Raw genomic sequence first — 18,622 nt, forward strand, 5'->3', positions numbered from 1 at the left:
TGACTCATTCATATTAACAGCCTCAAAAGCCTTGCTACATGTTCACATAGACTCACTGAACTCAGCTACGAACACATGGGTTAACTTGATATGTACAGCTACTAGAATATGCATAGCCAGGAAATGGAAAGTGGGGGCCCCAGATTGGCGTGAGGTGCTTGATAAAATTGATAATATTTATAATATGTCAGAATCAGCTGCCTGGATGCAGGGTACCTCAGAAAGGTTTCAAAAAGTTTGGATACACTGGATCTTAAATAAATATGGGGAGGAGGGATAACCTGGTCTATTTATAAATGATAAAGATTAGACCTCTGGGCCACCAAATAGAAATACAAAAGAGATATCATAAACAATGAGAAATGAATATCTACCTATAAAGATACCCAACAATACTGACACTGCTCGATAGGAAAAAGAATGGTTTATAGTTTTATTAAAAGTTTTATTTAGTTAAAAGTTTATTGTTCAGGGGGAAGCAGAAGGGGGGTGAGGGGAAAGGGGGATATAAGTAACTTACAGAAAGGAAAAAAGTTGTCAGCATAACATGCTTCTTATTATGACAGAGAGCTTCCATGTCTCGGGATTTCTATAAACTGTAATGTCATGATGTAACTATTGTACAACTCTAATAAAAAAGTATTTCAACTAAAGGGACAGTCAACACCAGAATTTTTGTTTAAAAAGAAAGATAATCCCTTTATTACACATTCCCCAGTTTTGCATAACCAACACAGTTATAATAATACATGTTCTACCTCCGTAATTATCTTGTATCTAAGCTTCTGCTGACTGCCCCCTTATTTCAGTTCTTTTGACAGACATGCAGTTTAGCCAATCAGTGCTCAGTCCTAGGTCACTTTACGTGCATGAGCTCAATGATATCTATATGAAACATGTGAACTAATGCCCTCTAGTAGTCAAAATGTATTCAGATTAGAGGCAGTCTTCAATGTCTAAGAAATTAGCATATGAACCTCCTAGTTTTAGCTTTCAACTAAGAATACCAAGAGAACAAAGCAAAATTGGTGATAAAAATAAATTGAGAAGTTGTTAAAAATTGCATGCCCTATTTAAAACATGAAAGTTTTTTTTGGACTTGACTGTCCCTTTAAGCAAACACAATTGCCCTATGATTACACTTCAACAACTCCAAAATTCATAAAACAAAGAATATGAAGGATATTTTAAGAATAGGTCGATTACAACTCATCAAAAAAAAAATCATTATATACCCAGTCTTGCTGTACCAATCATAGTATAGCCATTGAAGAAGAAAAAAAACATAATTCTCTAGTATACAAAGTTTATATTGTTTTATGTACTTTTAGGAACAGTGTGTAAAACTAAAACAGTAAAGGTGATTTTCACAATGTAAAAAAAAAACTTTTATTGTAGAAATCAAAATGTCATACACCGATCAATGATTTTAAATGAATATTGTTAAGATTAATGATCTCTGCATTCACTTAATATATATTGTCAAAAATGTTTTAAACTTATTTTGCATGTCAAAAATAAATGTAGATCACCTTCTGCACCTATGCATGCTTTATAGCAGAATCTCAGATATGATCCAATAAGAATTCAGAGCTCTCTCTAGTGAGAGCAATACTATTTTCGTTGTAAGAACTTGATCTGCTAAGGTTTAAAGCGGAAATTCACCCTTACATTCATTTGGAATTTCAGAAATGTCTTATGCCGGGTTATACTCCAAATATTTAGTTAAACTGAGCCACTAACCCTCTCAGTTTAGTAGTCAATGTAACCCGTGTATTTTAGTCCAATTATACATAACAGAGGAAGAGGTACAAGAATTTGTTTAAACAAAACAATCAATGGATATTAGAATTGTTTCTTTTTAAAATAATAGTTAACTAAGGTTACCTTGGGTTTACATGTAAATCCTCATATATATCAGTGCAGGAAACACTACAGATTTTAGAGTAAAGTAACCACACATCAAATTTGGAACAATTTTAATTTAAAAAATAAATTTATTAATCTCAAATGTCTGCTGGGTGAACTTTAAGGGGGAAAAATGCAGTATCCCCCCCATATTGGTAAAACAAGCGGAAAATATGTCAACTTCAATATACTTTATACAAGAATCTACAATATCGTTATGGAAATGTCACTGCAATTCTGTATTTGGTAATGTTGAATTATTCAACAGCAATGTTTGATTTTGATTCAGATAAAACAAAATGGTTTCTTGTGGAAAGGCAAACACATAAGGGTGGATATCCGAACCGAGAATAAACATTCAGGAAGAATACTTGCATTCCAAACCAATAAATGTGTAACAGAAAGAATATTCAAAATAAAACACGTTTAATGTTGACTATGTTTATATCTGAATTAACCAACTGCTTACGGAAAAAATGGAGATATACATCTGAATGTTTAGAATTTAGTAGCATGGTGACTCCACTACGATTCAGAGAATGCACTTCACAGGATAAAATAATAAAAAAAATTCAACCCTTAGATAGTTACTCAAGTATCCCTGAAAGGGGCCAGTTTCAAAAGATTTTCCACTTAATCAAAAGGGAGTTAGTAATAATGATTGACACTTGTCATCTTACGCAACAACATACACAATATCTAGACTGTTAGATGTAGTGAATTAAAACAGCAATACAATTAGCGAAAACAGCCGTATGAGTTACGTTGCTATATCTTTTTAAAGGAATATGAAACCATTTGCTTTTTAGAAACATCTAAATCTCAACTTTCCCTCATTAAAGGAACACTAAATACAATAGAATTGCATAATTAACAAGAAAATAATAAAGACAATGAAACGACACTCTGAAATTCAAATAAGCAGTATTTTTTTTCTGTCAAATGTACCCCCTGCCATTTTGCCAGCTCCCTGTATCACGCACCATCCATCAGCCAATCGGAGACTAGTATATGTATACCCTGTGAACTTGTGCACATGTTTAGTAGGAGCTGGTGCCTCAGAAAATATATATATATATATATATATATATATATATAAAAAAAAAAGAGTGCAAATTTGATAATATTAGTAAATTATAAAGTCTCTTAAAACTGCATGCTCTATCTGGATTATGAAAGTTTAATTTTGACTTTAGTGTCCCTTTAAGTGGTATGCTTATAGTGGTTGCTTATTAACAGAATCCAGTGGCAAAAGGTTTTGTGATGACTAAACACAACATATAGGGCTCCATTTATCAAGCTGTGATTGCAGGCTCCTTTGATAGTTATAAACCTTGATTGACAAGCCCTGTTCTTGCTCGATTGGTTGAGCGAGAGCACCAAGCAGTCAGGTTCCAGGCAGCGAACTTTGTCCACCCAGTATTTAATCAATAGGGGCTAAAACACCAACGATCTCAAGCTTTACAGAGCTATTAATCCTTTTAAAACTATCCCAACTCAACGGCCAAGATATAAAGAAGCCCTTATTCAGTTATCTATTCTATTGCCAGTCACTGCTTCCTCAAGTAAGGAATTCCATTTTCTTTTTTAAATCTCTTTTATAGTATATTTTTTTCTCTTTTCATTGTTGCAGATTAACTCTCCTTTTCTCTAGCAAAGTTCGGGGGGGGGGGGGGGGGGGAGTGAACTATACTACTTCCAACTTGCTATAGGGGTGTGATTTTATTTACATTGTATCACCTCATGTACATATTTCAAGAGTAAACAAAGTGCTTTGGTAAATCGACCTCATAGCTTAACCTTTTAGCGCCGTTATGACGTTCTATTTCGTCCTAACCGCACTCGGCCGTAGCACTGTTAGGATTAAATAGAACGTCCTGACCGTTTGGCTGTCCTGAAGCCAACGGAGCTTCCTGGATGCGATTGCGGTCTGGAGGGCATGCCTAGCACCATAGGGACACCGACGCCCCGCCCCCCCCCCCCCCCCCCAACCAGATTCCATCATTGAAATGTCACTATCGCAGGTTTTTAATTTGTTTACATCAGAACGTTGTTCCGATGTAGACAACTTAACCCTGTCATCAAAGGGTTAAATCCACATATACCTACCATAATAATTTTGTAGACCTTCACTGAATCCTTCCTAGCTCTGCAGTTTTTTTTTTTTTTTGATAATTGGTCACCAAAATTGTATTGTATACTTAAGGAGTAATTCTTTGTTTTATTGTATTATTGTAGAACAATCATGACAAGTTTTGATATGAGGCATATGCAACATAAGGTTTGGAAAAATGCAAGACCCAGAAATCCATTTATTGTCATCTCACAATTATGAAAACTAATAAAGAATTATTTAGTGGTAAAAGTTAAGACTTTAATATACAGAACATACTATGAATCCTGCAGAATGTTAGTAATACAACATTTTAAGCTAAATGAGATTGACTGTTCCCCTAATGACAAAAACGTTCCAATACCATACAGTACACATTGCTTTACCTTTCAGTTCACCAGTAACTGATATATTTATAAAGCAACGATGAAATACATCTCTTCCAAATAATTTTAATATGTTTGGGTAGGAAAAAAAGAAATAGTCTTAAAACAAATATAGAATTTTGTTGTTTTGAGGCCTTTGAATTTCTTAATAAATAGTTCCTCTAGCAAATGAAGTCACGTTTCATAAACTTGATGCCTAGCAGACGTTAACAGCTGCCCACTCTGTCTCTGGGAATGAGTCTGAGTTCTGAGCCATGTTTAAGAAAAACATTTCCTATTGAAAAGAGACGAAAAAGAAGACAATATAAATAACAAATAAACTGCAGATGAAATAAATAATAAACACAATTTCCTTTATTAGCAGTTTCTAAGATATTACTTATTTATACTTTTAGTAGATGAATGAACTTTTCTAATTATGAGCATGGAAAGATTACACAGGAAGGCATTAGGTGGTTCTGTTCAGTGCTGGTGTATGGTATTGTCTATTGGGATTCTTGAGATAAACCAAACAAATAATGCTGTAATGCTGAAATAGGTGAGGCACAAAGATCCACCACTTGCAATTAGTATTTAAACTAAACAAGCAATTAGGCTTGTAACATTTGCCAGAAACAACAAAATATTGTCACTTGATAAAAGCAAGTTCCTGGGCAGACACAGAGCAAAATTTACATCTACCTCTCATAGCAAATTCAAACAAATGCTGAATGGATACGGTGACCAAAAAGAAAAGCCTGAAACATAGCATAATAAGCAATTTATTTTTTTTAAATCAAGTGTTCGCTGGCATGGAGCAAATCTGCCAATAATGCGGTGTGAGGGGACAGGGATGGCAATTTTAAGAGTTTTCAATTTACCTATATTATCAAATGTACTTCATTCTGATGGCATATTTTGTTGAAAAACATACCTAGGCAGGCTCAGGAGCAACAATGCACTGCTGGGAGCTAGCTGGTAATACTACACACTGTGGTGGCTAAACATATGTATGCCTCTTGTCATTGGTATTTATTAAAAAAGAAGAAAGGTATTAATATGTGTGGGTACCTCACAAAAAAGTGAAAAAATAAAAAAAAAGTGAAATTTAGGTGTAAAAGCTGGGGGCCAAACAACTAAAAACAGCTCTAGCACAAAAAATGGCACAGCAGTGAAAGGGTTATTTTAAATAGAATAATTTAACAACCATATATAATTTCTATAAACAGACTCATAGGCAATGAAAGAAAGATTCCTACTCCATGAGCTACTGGACTGACTTATGTGCGTCTTACAGTAAGATTCACTCCTACTTCCACCTGTGTCAGTTACTGTGCATATGCTATTAAACAAAAAGAAATGCTATATTACTGGAATACTTAATGGATATCAACAAAAAAATGTCAAAAGGAACAAAACCTTAATTTTATTCAGAGGCTAGATTATGCAGTGTTCTTACTAATGCTGTATACTTGTATAGGGTTAATAAAAGGAAAGGTTTGTTAAACTGGAAGGAGAATTAATTAAAACTGTTAGATTAATTGGTTGAGATATGTTAAAATTACCTCCTCAATATACATTAGTTTTTCTCCAACTGTTGCTTAGTTGCACCCTGTTGCTAAGGCTAAATATTTAATAGCATTATACAAAAAAAAACAAAAGGATGAAATTTAAAATTACCTAAGATCATAAAGTCTTAAATTAATTTCTCGATGAAATGAACGTGGAAAACATCTTGTCTAATGTCAGTTCTCATTAACGGTAATCAAAAATCCATCTTTGAAGTATACACTTTTACCAAAAGACTTAAATTGTCTCTCAGAAATTATTTACTTTAAAATAGCGGAACAAACTGCACAAATACATTTATTTTTATATCAAAAAGAGAGACTGTGAAATTGACGGCGTCAGATACAACGTTCAATATTTACGTAAAGAGGTATTGAAAACTAGAGATCAGCTACCTCACACATGTTCATTAAAACCTGAGGATGCTTGTTTGAAAGGAATAAAACACAGGATTTTAATATTTTATATAAAGCAGTGAATATAAACTGAATTAGATAACTGGCTGGATGAAAGCTACTTTAAAACCTGCAAGAGAGACAACTAATCTTTGGTTAAACTTCCATTAAAAAGGGATAGAAAAAGTAAAAAAAAATAATAATTTGAAATAAGCATTCTTTGCAATATGATTCTGTTTTCCAATGGCATATGCACATATCCTGCGAGGGGTCCAGAATTTAAACGCCACACCTTCTCAAAGAGTCAGCAGTAGCTTGTATAACAAATTATGTCTTCAGAAGCATTACACACCACTGCTGACACTCTGGAGGTATGGCGTTTAAATATTGGTGCACAAGCCCTCACAGGCTATATGTGTATGCCACAGAAAAACAGTATCTCAGTGAATTTTCACAGCTACACAGCGCAAGTTCATGTGTGCCATATTAATAACATTGTGATCACTCCCGTGGATTGGCTAAAATGCAAGTCTGTCAAAAGAACAGAGATAAGGGGCAGTCTGCAGATGCTTAGATACAAGGTTATCAAAGAGTTAAAGAGTGAATTAACATAACAGTGTTGGCTATGCAATGGGCAATAAAAGGATTATCTATATTTTTAAACAATATACATTTTGGTGTAGACTGTCCCTTTAACTGATAACTGCTGCAAAACACCACATCTTATATTACCATTATTGGCCCCCGTACTAAGTGATACATGGTTACCAACTTGCAAACCTGTGGTCCGTCTCTACTGCGAGCTGGCAGTGGATACTGTAGGTCTGCTACCCCTTTGTACTATTTCTAAAAGATTGCGTTGTGAACAATGTTGCCCGTTCTCTCGAGACTAATCTTACAGAGGCAGGGCCTGACAATCATCCCAAATGAACCTATAAGACTGCTGCTTCTTACACCGTTGTAAGCAAGCCTACCTCAAAAAGGCTCCAGAGCAGCAGCCGCTGCTTAGTACATGAAGCTATTAACCTTGTTGTCTGAAAACTTAAGGCCAATTTGGCTCCAAATAATGCAAGTGGTTGGGGGAGTTTGGCTGTTCTAAAACAGTTGCACTAAGCATTGTTTATTTGCTTTAAAAAAGTGTTTAGACTTGGTTGTTTACTGTCCCTTTAAAAACGCATCCATACATAGCTTATATACTGTTTTTAACAAACAGATTGCTTGTGATACCCCCTATATGGGTACATATAACAATACATATAAACTTAACAAGTTTCTTTATATTCATTTCTACACAAATAGTGAAACAAAAGAAAAATACCTCAAAATGTATAGGAAATACAGTTCAAATGCTACAAGGAAGGAATAATCAATCAACCATGCACGTACTATTCTCAATTTGTTTATTGTAATTATTTCTATTTAAAAGTGACAGCTTTCTTATATATCTTACTGTTTGAGGAAAAAACAATATGTGAAATGTTACAAGCATTTAGCTAACAGCAAGATATATAGGGGCATATGTATCAAGCTCCAAATGGAGCTTGATGCCCCGTGTTTCTGGCGAGCTTGCAGGCTCGCCAGAAACAGCAGTTATGAAGTAGCGGTCACAAAGACGGCTGCTCCATAACCTGTCCGCCTGCTCTGAGCAGGTGGACAGACATCGCCAGAAATCAACCCGATCGCGTACGATCAGGTTGATTGACACCCCCCTGCTGGCGGCTGATTGGCCGCGAGTCTGCAGGGGGCGGCGCTGCACCAGCAGCTCTTGTGAGCTGCTGGTGCAATGCTGAATACGGCGAGCGTATTGCTCACCGTATTCAGCGAGGTCTGGCGGACCTGATCCGCAGTGTCGGATCAGGTCCGCCAGACCTTGATAACTACAGGCCATAGTCAATATTTCTACTGCTACATGGTTAGAATAAGGTGAAGCTCCCCAATAGGTCTGCTGAGCACGGAAAAACAGCCCTAAATAGAATTTACAGACATCTAACTTAAAACTGAAATCCACCATAAACTGTTGTAATCATAATGAAAATAATATCTTCACAATGCACTTTCATTATTTACTTTGCCTGCTCTTCCTGTAATTTAAATATGAAAATTGTACATTTTTCAGTGTCCAGGAGAGGATGTGTAATTCATAAACGTCCTACATATTGGACAGAGATTGATTAATATGCAGAGGATATATTATTTATATCTGGCTGCTGCAAAGTAGATAATGTAAACACCACAACAGGATTTTCAAGGGGCTTTTTGATGGAATGCAAAATGATGTACATTTTTAAGTCCCTTTAATTGTTACTTACCAGCAGACTGTGCTGGATTTAGTCCTACTCCCTCTGTAATTAAAAAAAACATTATATAAATATATAAAACATTAAAACAAACAAAACAAAAAAAAACAAAAACAAAAACCACTTACCATTTGTTATGATTGCACTTGTTTCTGCGGGTACTTTAAACTATACATATAAAAAAGAGAAAACAAATTGTTAAGGAATGATATATCTAGTCATAGGTGTGAATAATAATGCCACTGACATGTGCTTCTGAGTTTCTCTTTGTGCCCTTGTACATAAATAAGTGCCGTCTAAAACAGGTCACGTGTAAAGACTGTTGTAGCAATTATTATAAGTTGCAGTTGGAAACAGAGCTGTTCATTTGAAGGTCTCCAATGCCTCAGTGTTCTGATCCTTACGCCCTGAACAGTGGATTCCCTTACCCTTCTTGTGACATCTTTTGAATCAAACACAAAATGATTGACATTCGAGAATTATTATTCCCATTACGTCATTCACAATTCAAAATATGGTACTACCGCAACATCATTTAAATCCAAGGCAGTATGTGGGTAGAAGGCCCAACTTTGGAGAAAACATGCACCAGGTACAATAGCACGGATCCGTGAGAGATAACTTTCTGCCCTACTAGATCAGCCCCAGTAAACTGTAAGTGCTAATATTGTGAGGTTTGAAGCATCTAAGAGCAAAAAAATCCCACCCACGAAACGTAGACAATACAAACTCACAGAGCAGGGCTCTTGATTGCTGAAGCGAGTAGTGTGTAAAAATTGCTTACAATCTGTTGCATCACACACTGGAAGCAATATCAGCACAAGAAACGTGTGTTGTGAGCTTCGTGAAATGGGTTTCCATGGCTGAGCAGCTGTACACAAGTCTGAGTGGCGGCTGTTATAGTCAAACGAGGGCCAACTCCATATTAAAAGGGACGGTCTACGCCAGAACTTTTATTGTTTAAAAAGCTAGATAATCCCTTTATTACCCATACACTAGTTTTGCATAACCCACACAGTTATAATAATACAGTTATACTTCCACTTTACAGCGCTTTGCAGAGCTGAAGTTCAACATCAAAGGATTTTGAAACAGTGTTGTGATCTTTGTGACATTGGGAGAAAAGTGACTGGCACCTTTTTGTTATGCTTAGTTCACTCTGTTTACAGCATTACAGTGCAATCTGTACCTCAGTGTTATAGTCTGGCAAATTGTACTACAGTAATTGTGACTATTTTACAGGTACAGTATTTATTGAATACTAATGGAATACTGTGCTGGTGTTAAACTAAACTTATCACTATTGTACCCCTAATATATGTTAGTTCAAACATGTTTTCAAGTCTTTAAACACACTGGCAAGTGAAAAGAAAGCTAAAACTGCATTGTTTCACTTTAAGGCGGATTTCACTTTACAGCAGGGCTCCGGTCCCTAACCCGCTGTATGAGCGGGGTATATCTACACGTTTTACCTCTGCAGAGGCTTAGATACAAGGTAATTACAAACTGCCCACTTATTTCAGTTCTATTGACAGACTTGCATTTTCGCCAAACGGCTAACTCCTAGGTAACTTCACGTGCGTGTGCTCAAAGTTATATATATGACACACATGAACTAACACCCTCTAGTGGTGAAAAACTGTCAAAATGCATTCTGATTAGAGGCGGCCTTCAAGGTCTAAGAAATTAGCATATGAGCCTACCTAGGTTTAGCTTTCAACTAATACCAAGAGAACAAATCAAAATTGGTGATAAAAGTAAATCGGAAAGTTGTTTAAAATTACATACCCTATCTGAATCATGAAAGTTTATTTTGGACTTAACGGTCTCTTTAAAGGGATATTGAACCCAACTTTTTTCTTTTGTGATTCAGATAGAGCATGCAATTTTAAGCAACTTTCTAATTTACTCCTATTATCCGTTTTTCTTCGTTCTCTTGGTATCTTCATTTGAAAAGCAAGAATGTAAGTTTGGATGCCAGACTATTTTTGGTGAACAACCTGGGTTGTTCTTGCCGATTGGTGGATACATTCACTCACCAATAAACAAGTGCTGTCCATTGGTCTGAACCAAAAAATTGCTTTGATGCCTTTTTCAAATAAAGATAGCAAGAGAACGAATACAAATTGATAATAGGAGTCGCTTAAAATTGCATGCTCTATCTGAATCATGAAAGAAAAAATTTGGGTTCAGTGTCCCTTTAACCCCTTAGTGACCAGACTACTTTTCCATTTGGTGACCGTTTGGGACCAGGGCTATTTTTACATTTCTGCTGTGTTTTTGTTTAGCTGTAAATTTTCCTCTTGCTCATTTACTGTACCCACACATATTATATACGAGACCAGAGCGGGAGCTAACTACTTTGATTTTAATAATGCGATCGGGCCGGCTGTGTATAGACAGCGTGCCCGTGATGCACTTAGCAGAACAAAACAGACCCACTCAGAAGAGCCAGGAGCGGCGTTCTGTTTTCTTTGCGTGATATCTATTATTATTATACTTTATTTATGAAGCGCCATCATATTCCGCAGCGTTGTCCATGGATACAGTTCATTTAAATAAAATATAAAAAAAACTTATAAGAGATGAAAAAATGGAACACACTTTTTCTAACTTTGACCACCAAAATCTGTTACACATCTACAAACACCAAAAAAACTCCCATGCTAAATAGTTTCTAAACTTTGTCCTGAGTTTAGAAATACCCAATGTTTACATGTTCTTTGCAAGTTATAGGGCAACAAGTACAAGTAGTACTTTGCTATTTCCAAACCATTTTTTTTTTCTCTCGAAATTAGAGATAGTTATATTGTAACACCAATATCTGTCAGGAATCCCTGAATAACACTTGACATGTATATATTTTTTTTTTTAGTAGACAACCCAAAGTATTGATCTATGCCCATTTTGGTATATTTCATGCCACCATTTCACCGCCAAATGTGATAATAAAAAAAATAAATAAAAAAAATAAATAAAAAGTTCAGTTTTTCACTAACTTTAGGTTTCTCACTGAAATTATTTACAAACAGCTCGTGCAATTATGGCACAAATGGTTGCAAATGCTTCTCAGGGATCCCCTTTGTTCAGAAATAGACATGTATGGCTTTGCTTTTTGGTAATTAAAAGGCTGCTAAATGCCGCTGTGCACCACACTTGTATTATGCCCAGCAGTGAAGGGGTTAGTTAGGCAGTTTGTAGGGTTAATTTTAGCTTTAGTGTAGAGATCAGCCTCCCACCTGACACATCCCACCCCCTGATCCCTTTCAAACAGCTTTCTTCCCTCCCCAACCTCACAATTGTCACCAACATCTTAAGTACTAACAGTAAGTCTGCCTGTACTAAAATAAAAAGCATTTTTTTTAATTTTTTTTAATATTGATTCTACAGTGTTGGATCCCCCCTTAGCCCCTAACTTCCCTGATCTCCCCCCCCCCCATACAGCTCTCATCCTTCCCCATCTACCTATTTGTCGCCATCTTCGGTACTGTCTGCCAGTACCCAGTTTGCCCAAAAAAGTGTTTTTTTTTATGCAAAATAAAATATTTTCTGTAGTGTAGCTGCCCCCCTTCAGTACCCTACCCACCCTCCCAGATCCCTTGCCCAACATGTATTATTCCCCCCTCCCTCCTTCCCATATTTTAACAAAATATTGATGTAAAAGTGACGCAAGCACGCACACCACCATGCCCCCCTCCCCCCCGCCACATCGATGTGATAGGAATCAGAACCTGACACATCCCACCCCCTGATCCCTCCTTGAACCACCTCAAACAGCTCTCTTCCCTCCCCAACCTCACAATTGTCACTGCCATCTTAAGTACTGGCAGAAAGAGTGGCCCTCTCTGCATCGGTGGGTTAAAAAGGGTATTGCAGTGATGTCTCAATATCGAGGCATCACTGCAATACCCTAAAAGTGATCTCGCTTCCATCGCTTGAAACCCCAGAGGATGTGTCAGGCACGTCCGTGGTCCTTAAAGGGACACTATACACATTTTTCTTTGCATAAATGTTTTGTAGTTGATCTATTTATATAGCCCATAAAGATTAATTTTTTTTAAATGTATAGTTTTGCTTATTTTTAAATAACATTGTTCTGATTTTCAGACTCCTAACCAAGCCCCAAAGTTTTATGAGAAAACCGTCAGCTACCTACTCCAGCTTGCTCCTGTTTGTGTAAAGGGTCTTTTCATGTGCAAAAGAAGGGGGGGGGGGGGAGTGTCTTATTTCACACTTGCAGTGGGCTTTCCAGCTACCTTTTCAACAGAGCTAAACTGAGAGCTTCTAAGTAAGTTTTTAAACAGTTTTAGACTGGATTTTTATATCAGTATCTGTACACCTTATTCTTTATAGTAGTGTCTATTACATGCAGTTATATGAAAATGTGTACACTGTCCCTTTAAGGGTATTTTTTGTGGGCAGTGCCTGACACGTCCTCTGTCACGAAGGGGTTAATATACTTTTTATCTCTATGATAACCTAGTATCTAAGCCTCTGCAGGCTGCCTCCTTATTTCAGTTATTTTGACTGACTTGAATTTTAGCAAGTGTCCTCTCTAAAGTAACCCCACGTGCGTGAGCACATGAACTAACACCCTCTAGCAGCGAAAAACTCTCAAATGCATTTAGATAAGGGGTGGCCTTCAAAGGCTTAGAAATTAGCATATGAGCCTACCCATGATTAGCTTTCAAATAAGAATACCAAGATAAAGCAAATTTGATTATAAAATTAAATTGTAAAGTTGTTTAAAATTAAATGTCTTATCTGAATCATGAAAATTTAATTTTGACAAGACTGTCCCTTTAACACCCATGTTTTTTGAATAGCATGTTCAACTCACCTTTGCCATATAGTGTACGTTTGTGCATAACTGATGCTAAAGTACTGTCAGAAAGAGACACGGCCTTAAAGTGCCAGTAAAAAGATATCAAGTTGATATGAACATTATTTTAAACGATAAAGTATATTGAATTAATATAGCTTTTTTCTAAAAGATATTTATTTCTAATCCAAGTTGTAAATTTTTATTTCTAGCCAGCCCACCCTAGCTTCGGCAGTTTGCTCTCTAGTGTAGGACTGCCTGTTTGTGTCATGTGACAGCAGTGCATGTGCTCTAAATCCTCAGTGATGACACCTCTGTCCTGTAGATTGTGATGCACTCGCCATTATGATTTACAGTTCAGTCGGTGTTAGAGGTTTGAGCGTTTATTATCTTCAGTGAGTTTATCTAAACAAAATTTTTGGCAGGATCTGAAGTAGCGCACATGTGCAATTGAGATCCAGCTGTGTGAGGACTCCAACAGCACACGTCCATAATAAGTCTAAGGTGCGATCAATTAAAAGGAGAAAGAAGTTGCAGTAGGGGCTGGAAGAAGGTTTCATTGAAGGGGCAGAATTATAAATGCAGGGTGTATGAAGGTTGACCATGTGTATTGTTAAAGTGAATGTAAACTTTGACAAATGAGTGGTCGTTTTTTTTAAATCCTATTAAAAACAGGGGCACTTTTATTCTTTAAAAGTTTACATTTCAGCAGTTTGCTTAAAATACTTACCTTTTCCTCTTGACAGCCAGAGTAGCGATACCCCCGCCTCCAATCACGGCACCCCCCAGAGCAAACATTGCCTGAGGCCATGCCATTATTGGAGGAAGCCGGATTCTTCATTTCTGACTTACGAAGAGACGAGCGACGGGCGGGGGAAGCGCTGCTCCAGCTGTCAAGAAGAAAAGGTAAAAGTATTTTAAGCAAACTGCAGAAATGTAAACTTTAAAGAATGAAAGTGCCCCTGTTTTTAATAGGATTTTTAAAAACCTGGCACATATTTGTCAAAGTCTACATTCACTTTAAGTATGAATTTTACATGGAACAGATTTAGTTTTTTTAGGTTTACAATCCCTTTAAGGAAAATGCACAAAAATAAGTTTTATTAACTCTAAGAACACATTTTTGTAAATTGAATTTATTCTAAATAAAAAAACAAAAATTACAAGAACACTGATAAAAATTAAACTAAGCCAAACTAACGTTAAGAATTTAAGTACACTATCTTTGACCACCTGAAGTATCAAAAATTAAGTAGAAGCTGTTTAATTGAAAGGATCACTCAAGTGAAAATTAAACTTTCATGATTCAGATAGAGCATCCAATTTTAAATACAAATTTTAACAAAATGTGCAAAATGTGTCTTTATATATTTACACTTTGAGTCGCCGGCTCCTACTGAGCATGTGCCAGAATTTACAGAATATAAGTATATGCATTTGTCATTGGCTGATGCCTGTCACATGATACAGGGGGAGTGGAAATAGAGATAACTGAAGTTTGTCAGAAAAAAAAAAAAAAATCTACTTCTCATTTGAAGTTCAGACTAAGTGCTTGTTCATTGTCTTGTTAGCATGCATTTGTTGATTATGCAAATCTACTGTATTTACTAGCCCTTTAAGGTAAAACTAAGAAAGTGCATGACCGTGTGCAACTGAGTCCATAACTCTACTGCTCACTGGTTGTTAGGGATAGCTACCAAACAAAAAAAAAAAAAAAAGAAAAAAAAAAAAAAGGAGTAGGTTTATTCATTAGAGAATCACTTTTTTTTCAAAGAAGAAAGCGCTGTAATACATTTTTTAAACATTTTTTTATACAGTACAAAGAACATTTTTGAGTATGATGTCCTTTTTGATAGACGTGCATAAATTAGGCTTTCATTTCAATAATGAATGCTGAATATGGCTTCGGATAGCAGCATTCAACTATTTTCGGTGCTGGATTTATTTGTGTTAAACATCAATAACTCCTGCGCCGAAAATAGCCGAATGTTGCTGCCTGCGGCTATATTCTGCATTTGTAAAATGAATTCTGAATGTATGCGCACATGCCTAATTTAAGAATCTTAGAATATCTGTTTTCACTATGGAACCTTTGGGCTTTTTTCTATTGTACTGTATTGCTTCTCACACTGCCAGCTCAGTACTCTGCAAGCGTTTATTAATACTGCATCAAACTGCTAGGATAAATCTTGGAACTCAGTGCATGCAGCATAAACTTGCAGACAATATATTCCCACATAGCCGAGTGATCATTTTGCATGCTACGCCTTAGTGATATTTCATTAACCCCACATACATATTTCTATTTTTGCCAGCTTTGTACCTACAATATACAATGAGTTTCATATATCCACAGATTATGATGGGAATGATAAAGTATATGATTCAGATGTAGAGAAAGAGGCTTTTTTACCCATGACTCAGTGCTATCTGACTTTTTTCCTTATATAATACATTTACTTTTAATAGTATTGCTTTCAGGCACTGATGATGCCTCAAAACAGTCACTACAGATAACAAATAGATTTTTAAACTATAATTTCTATAATAAAAAAAAGACTTGTTTTGGACATTTTAACTTGAACTAAGCAATGTACACAGGGTGGCATCTATATAAGTTTAGTGCTATTTTTTGCTCAAAATTGGAGCATCCTTGACTGAAGAAATGCAATACCTAATTCAGGACAACTGAATAAAAAAAAAAAAGGTAGTCTTGGAATGTGAGTAACTGTCACCATTGAGATTCTACAAAACATTTTGCAAAGCTCTATCTTTAACCCTTTTATGACTGCCAGATAAAAATGTTGGTCAGCCTTTCACATGTGGGGCCACTTAGGGATGTATTGTACTCAAAGTATTTCTCTATTCCATCTACAAAATAAAAGTGTATTGCACCAGGTGCATTAGAACGTGTGTATATAAAAAGACTGTGCCCAATCAGGTAGTATAAGTAAATTGATTTCTACACAGGGGATATGGACCCTAAAACTCCATACTTAAGAGGTGACCAGGATTCTCACCACTACATGAAAGATTGAGAAAGCGTCCAAAGATACCATTGGAGCAAAAATTCAACACAGACCTTTCCAGTATCACTTATTGTAACCAGACTGGGACGAGGGACCCTAGGAAGAGGCAAAACGCTTGCATTCGAGGATAAAGGTGAATTAACCATTACCCCTGCAGAGCTGAAAACTTACCTCATAGGATTGGGGTTTGATCCGGTAAGCAGAAAGACTTAATGCCACAATTTATTTAAAGTGGGACCACATTCAAAGTGAACTGTATGAACTGTGATCTACTATTACTTAGGAACGTTCCTTATTTAAAGGGATAATTTGTATCAGTTCGCTATTTTTACACTATTGATTTCCTCTTTCCTTCATTAATCTTAACAGTGACACGGGTACACTGTATCAATACTAAGGCAGCATGATCATTTACAGTGTTTTTTTTTTTTTTTTGAATCAAGATTTTTTTATTGAGGTGTTTTAGCAACATGTAGTTAACAAATACAATACATATTTCGTAAAATTATAGCATATATTCACACATGACATATCATTTATCTATATGAAATATAACTAACATCTCAGATACTCCCTCACCCTCATTTACCACAAAGAGGGAGAGTCAAAGACACCTTATGTGAGTACCGAGAATTTGAATCATAAGTCACATTCACCTCTTTTACATTTTGTTTCCTATGTTGAGGCAAAATAAACTTTATGCTAATTAAACAACCTTGAAAACTTATACTTCTTATAGAGTGATACTTTGTATGTAATAAAAGTGTATTCATTATCTAATTCTTCACATGATAGAGGAAGTCAGTACAGGTAATTCCCAATCAAAACATGGGGATACCCTATAACAGTATAATATAAGTAGCGGATAAACACCGCATGTGTCCACCTATTTAAGGGTGAACTCTATATAGAAAGTTCTAGAAAGTGTGCTATTTACTTATATCATCCCTCTCCCACAGGACGACACCGTCTGTAGCATTGAGACAACATGGCGCTTGAGCCGTGGTGGTTGCCTATGAAAAGAATGTGTATATGAAATACGTGTCTGCATTATTGAGCATAACAAGTGACCTTTTTCTACAAACATTCGTTAAACATATTATCCCCTTTTGAAAACAGAGAACCTTGTCTAGTTAGATAAGGGAGATACACAGTGGGATATCATTAAGCAGATTTCTCTATGGTCATAGTATGGTGCATATTACATTAAACGACAACAGCTGCAGGAGAGGTGTACAAGCTCTCACCAAAGCCAAAGCCTATGACGCAGTTCACATAGGTTATTATAATATCTATAGTAAATTACCAAATTGTGTGAATAACTAAAGAAGGTAGGTGAGATGGGGGGGGGGGGGGAGGGGTTCAAAATGGAGCAGAACTTAGCATACTTTTTTATAATATTGCAATTTTACAATAAAACATACTGCTTTAGCGAATACATCTAAGCCAAGCCTATTAACAGTACCATTTGATGAATAAAGTGAAAACCTGCTGGCAGCATATATGATATTTGAACATTGTAACATAGCCGGTTGGACTAGAGAATAAAATTATAGGGTGCTAACCCATATCCCCATCTCCCTCGCCGGCTGAGGGAGACAGAGCCTGACCCAACACAGTGAAAACATATTAAATGAAAATCCAACCTGCCCTAACATGCTGATCTGGATAGTATAACATTGAAACTGCAGGAACATAACCGTTTCTAATAATTAAACTAACTGGCATTTACACAATAGCTCAAACAAAAGAAACAAAAAGAAAAAAAAAACACTAGGGCTAAGTACAGTGACATTACAAGTATCTAGAATGTTATCTCGGTCATATGCCATATGTGATCCTGGAGATAGATACCGCTCAGCCCACGCCAGAAGTGACCAGCTGGGTCATATTCAACCATCTACCCAGCTGAGATAATTTCTGGATCCAGCGGGGGAGAGTCCACTCCTGAGCATGTAAGTTCTGTCTACTAGGGTTACCGCAAGTTACTTGGACTGAATAAACGTGCGACTCACACCCTATGGACCATAGTCTCCCCTTATCTGCTGACTTTCGCCGGGAGCTACCTCTCCTCATTGCTAGAAACTGAGTGCCCCTTTTCACTGTAAATGTAGCCTCATCACC

The 18,622-nt window shown here is 36.3% G+C and overlaps 1 protein-coding gene across 1 annotated transcript in view; it reads right to left on the minus strand.

Moving 5' to 3' along the window:
- Positions 1-1,375: 1,375 nt before the first annotated feature.
- Positions 1,376-18,622, minus strand: part of UFM1 (ubiquitin fold modifier 1) — a 32,353-nt gene continuing 15,106 nt past the window's right edge. The window contains exons 4-6 of the mRNA XM_053708415.1: positions 8,776-8,815; positions 8,660-8,692; positions 1,376-4,681 (exon numbers count right to left, since the gene is read on the minus strand). Of these exons, the coding sequence (XP_053564390.1) occupies positions 4,614-4,681; positions 8,660-8,692; positions 8,776-8,815 (141 nt within the window). The 3' untranslated portion in view covers positions 1,376-4,613. The remainder of the gene's footprint in view (positions 4,682-8,659; positions 8,693-8,775; positions 8,816-18,622) is intronic.

This window comes from Bombina bombina, chromosome 3 (assembly GCF_027579735.1).
Source record: "Bombina bombina isolate aBomBom1 chromosome 3, aBomBom1.pri, whole genome shotgun sequence".
Taxonomy (NCBI): Eukaryota; Metazoa; Chordata; class Amphibia; order Anura; family Bombinatoridae; genus Bombina; species Bombina bombina.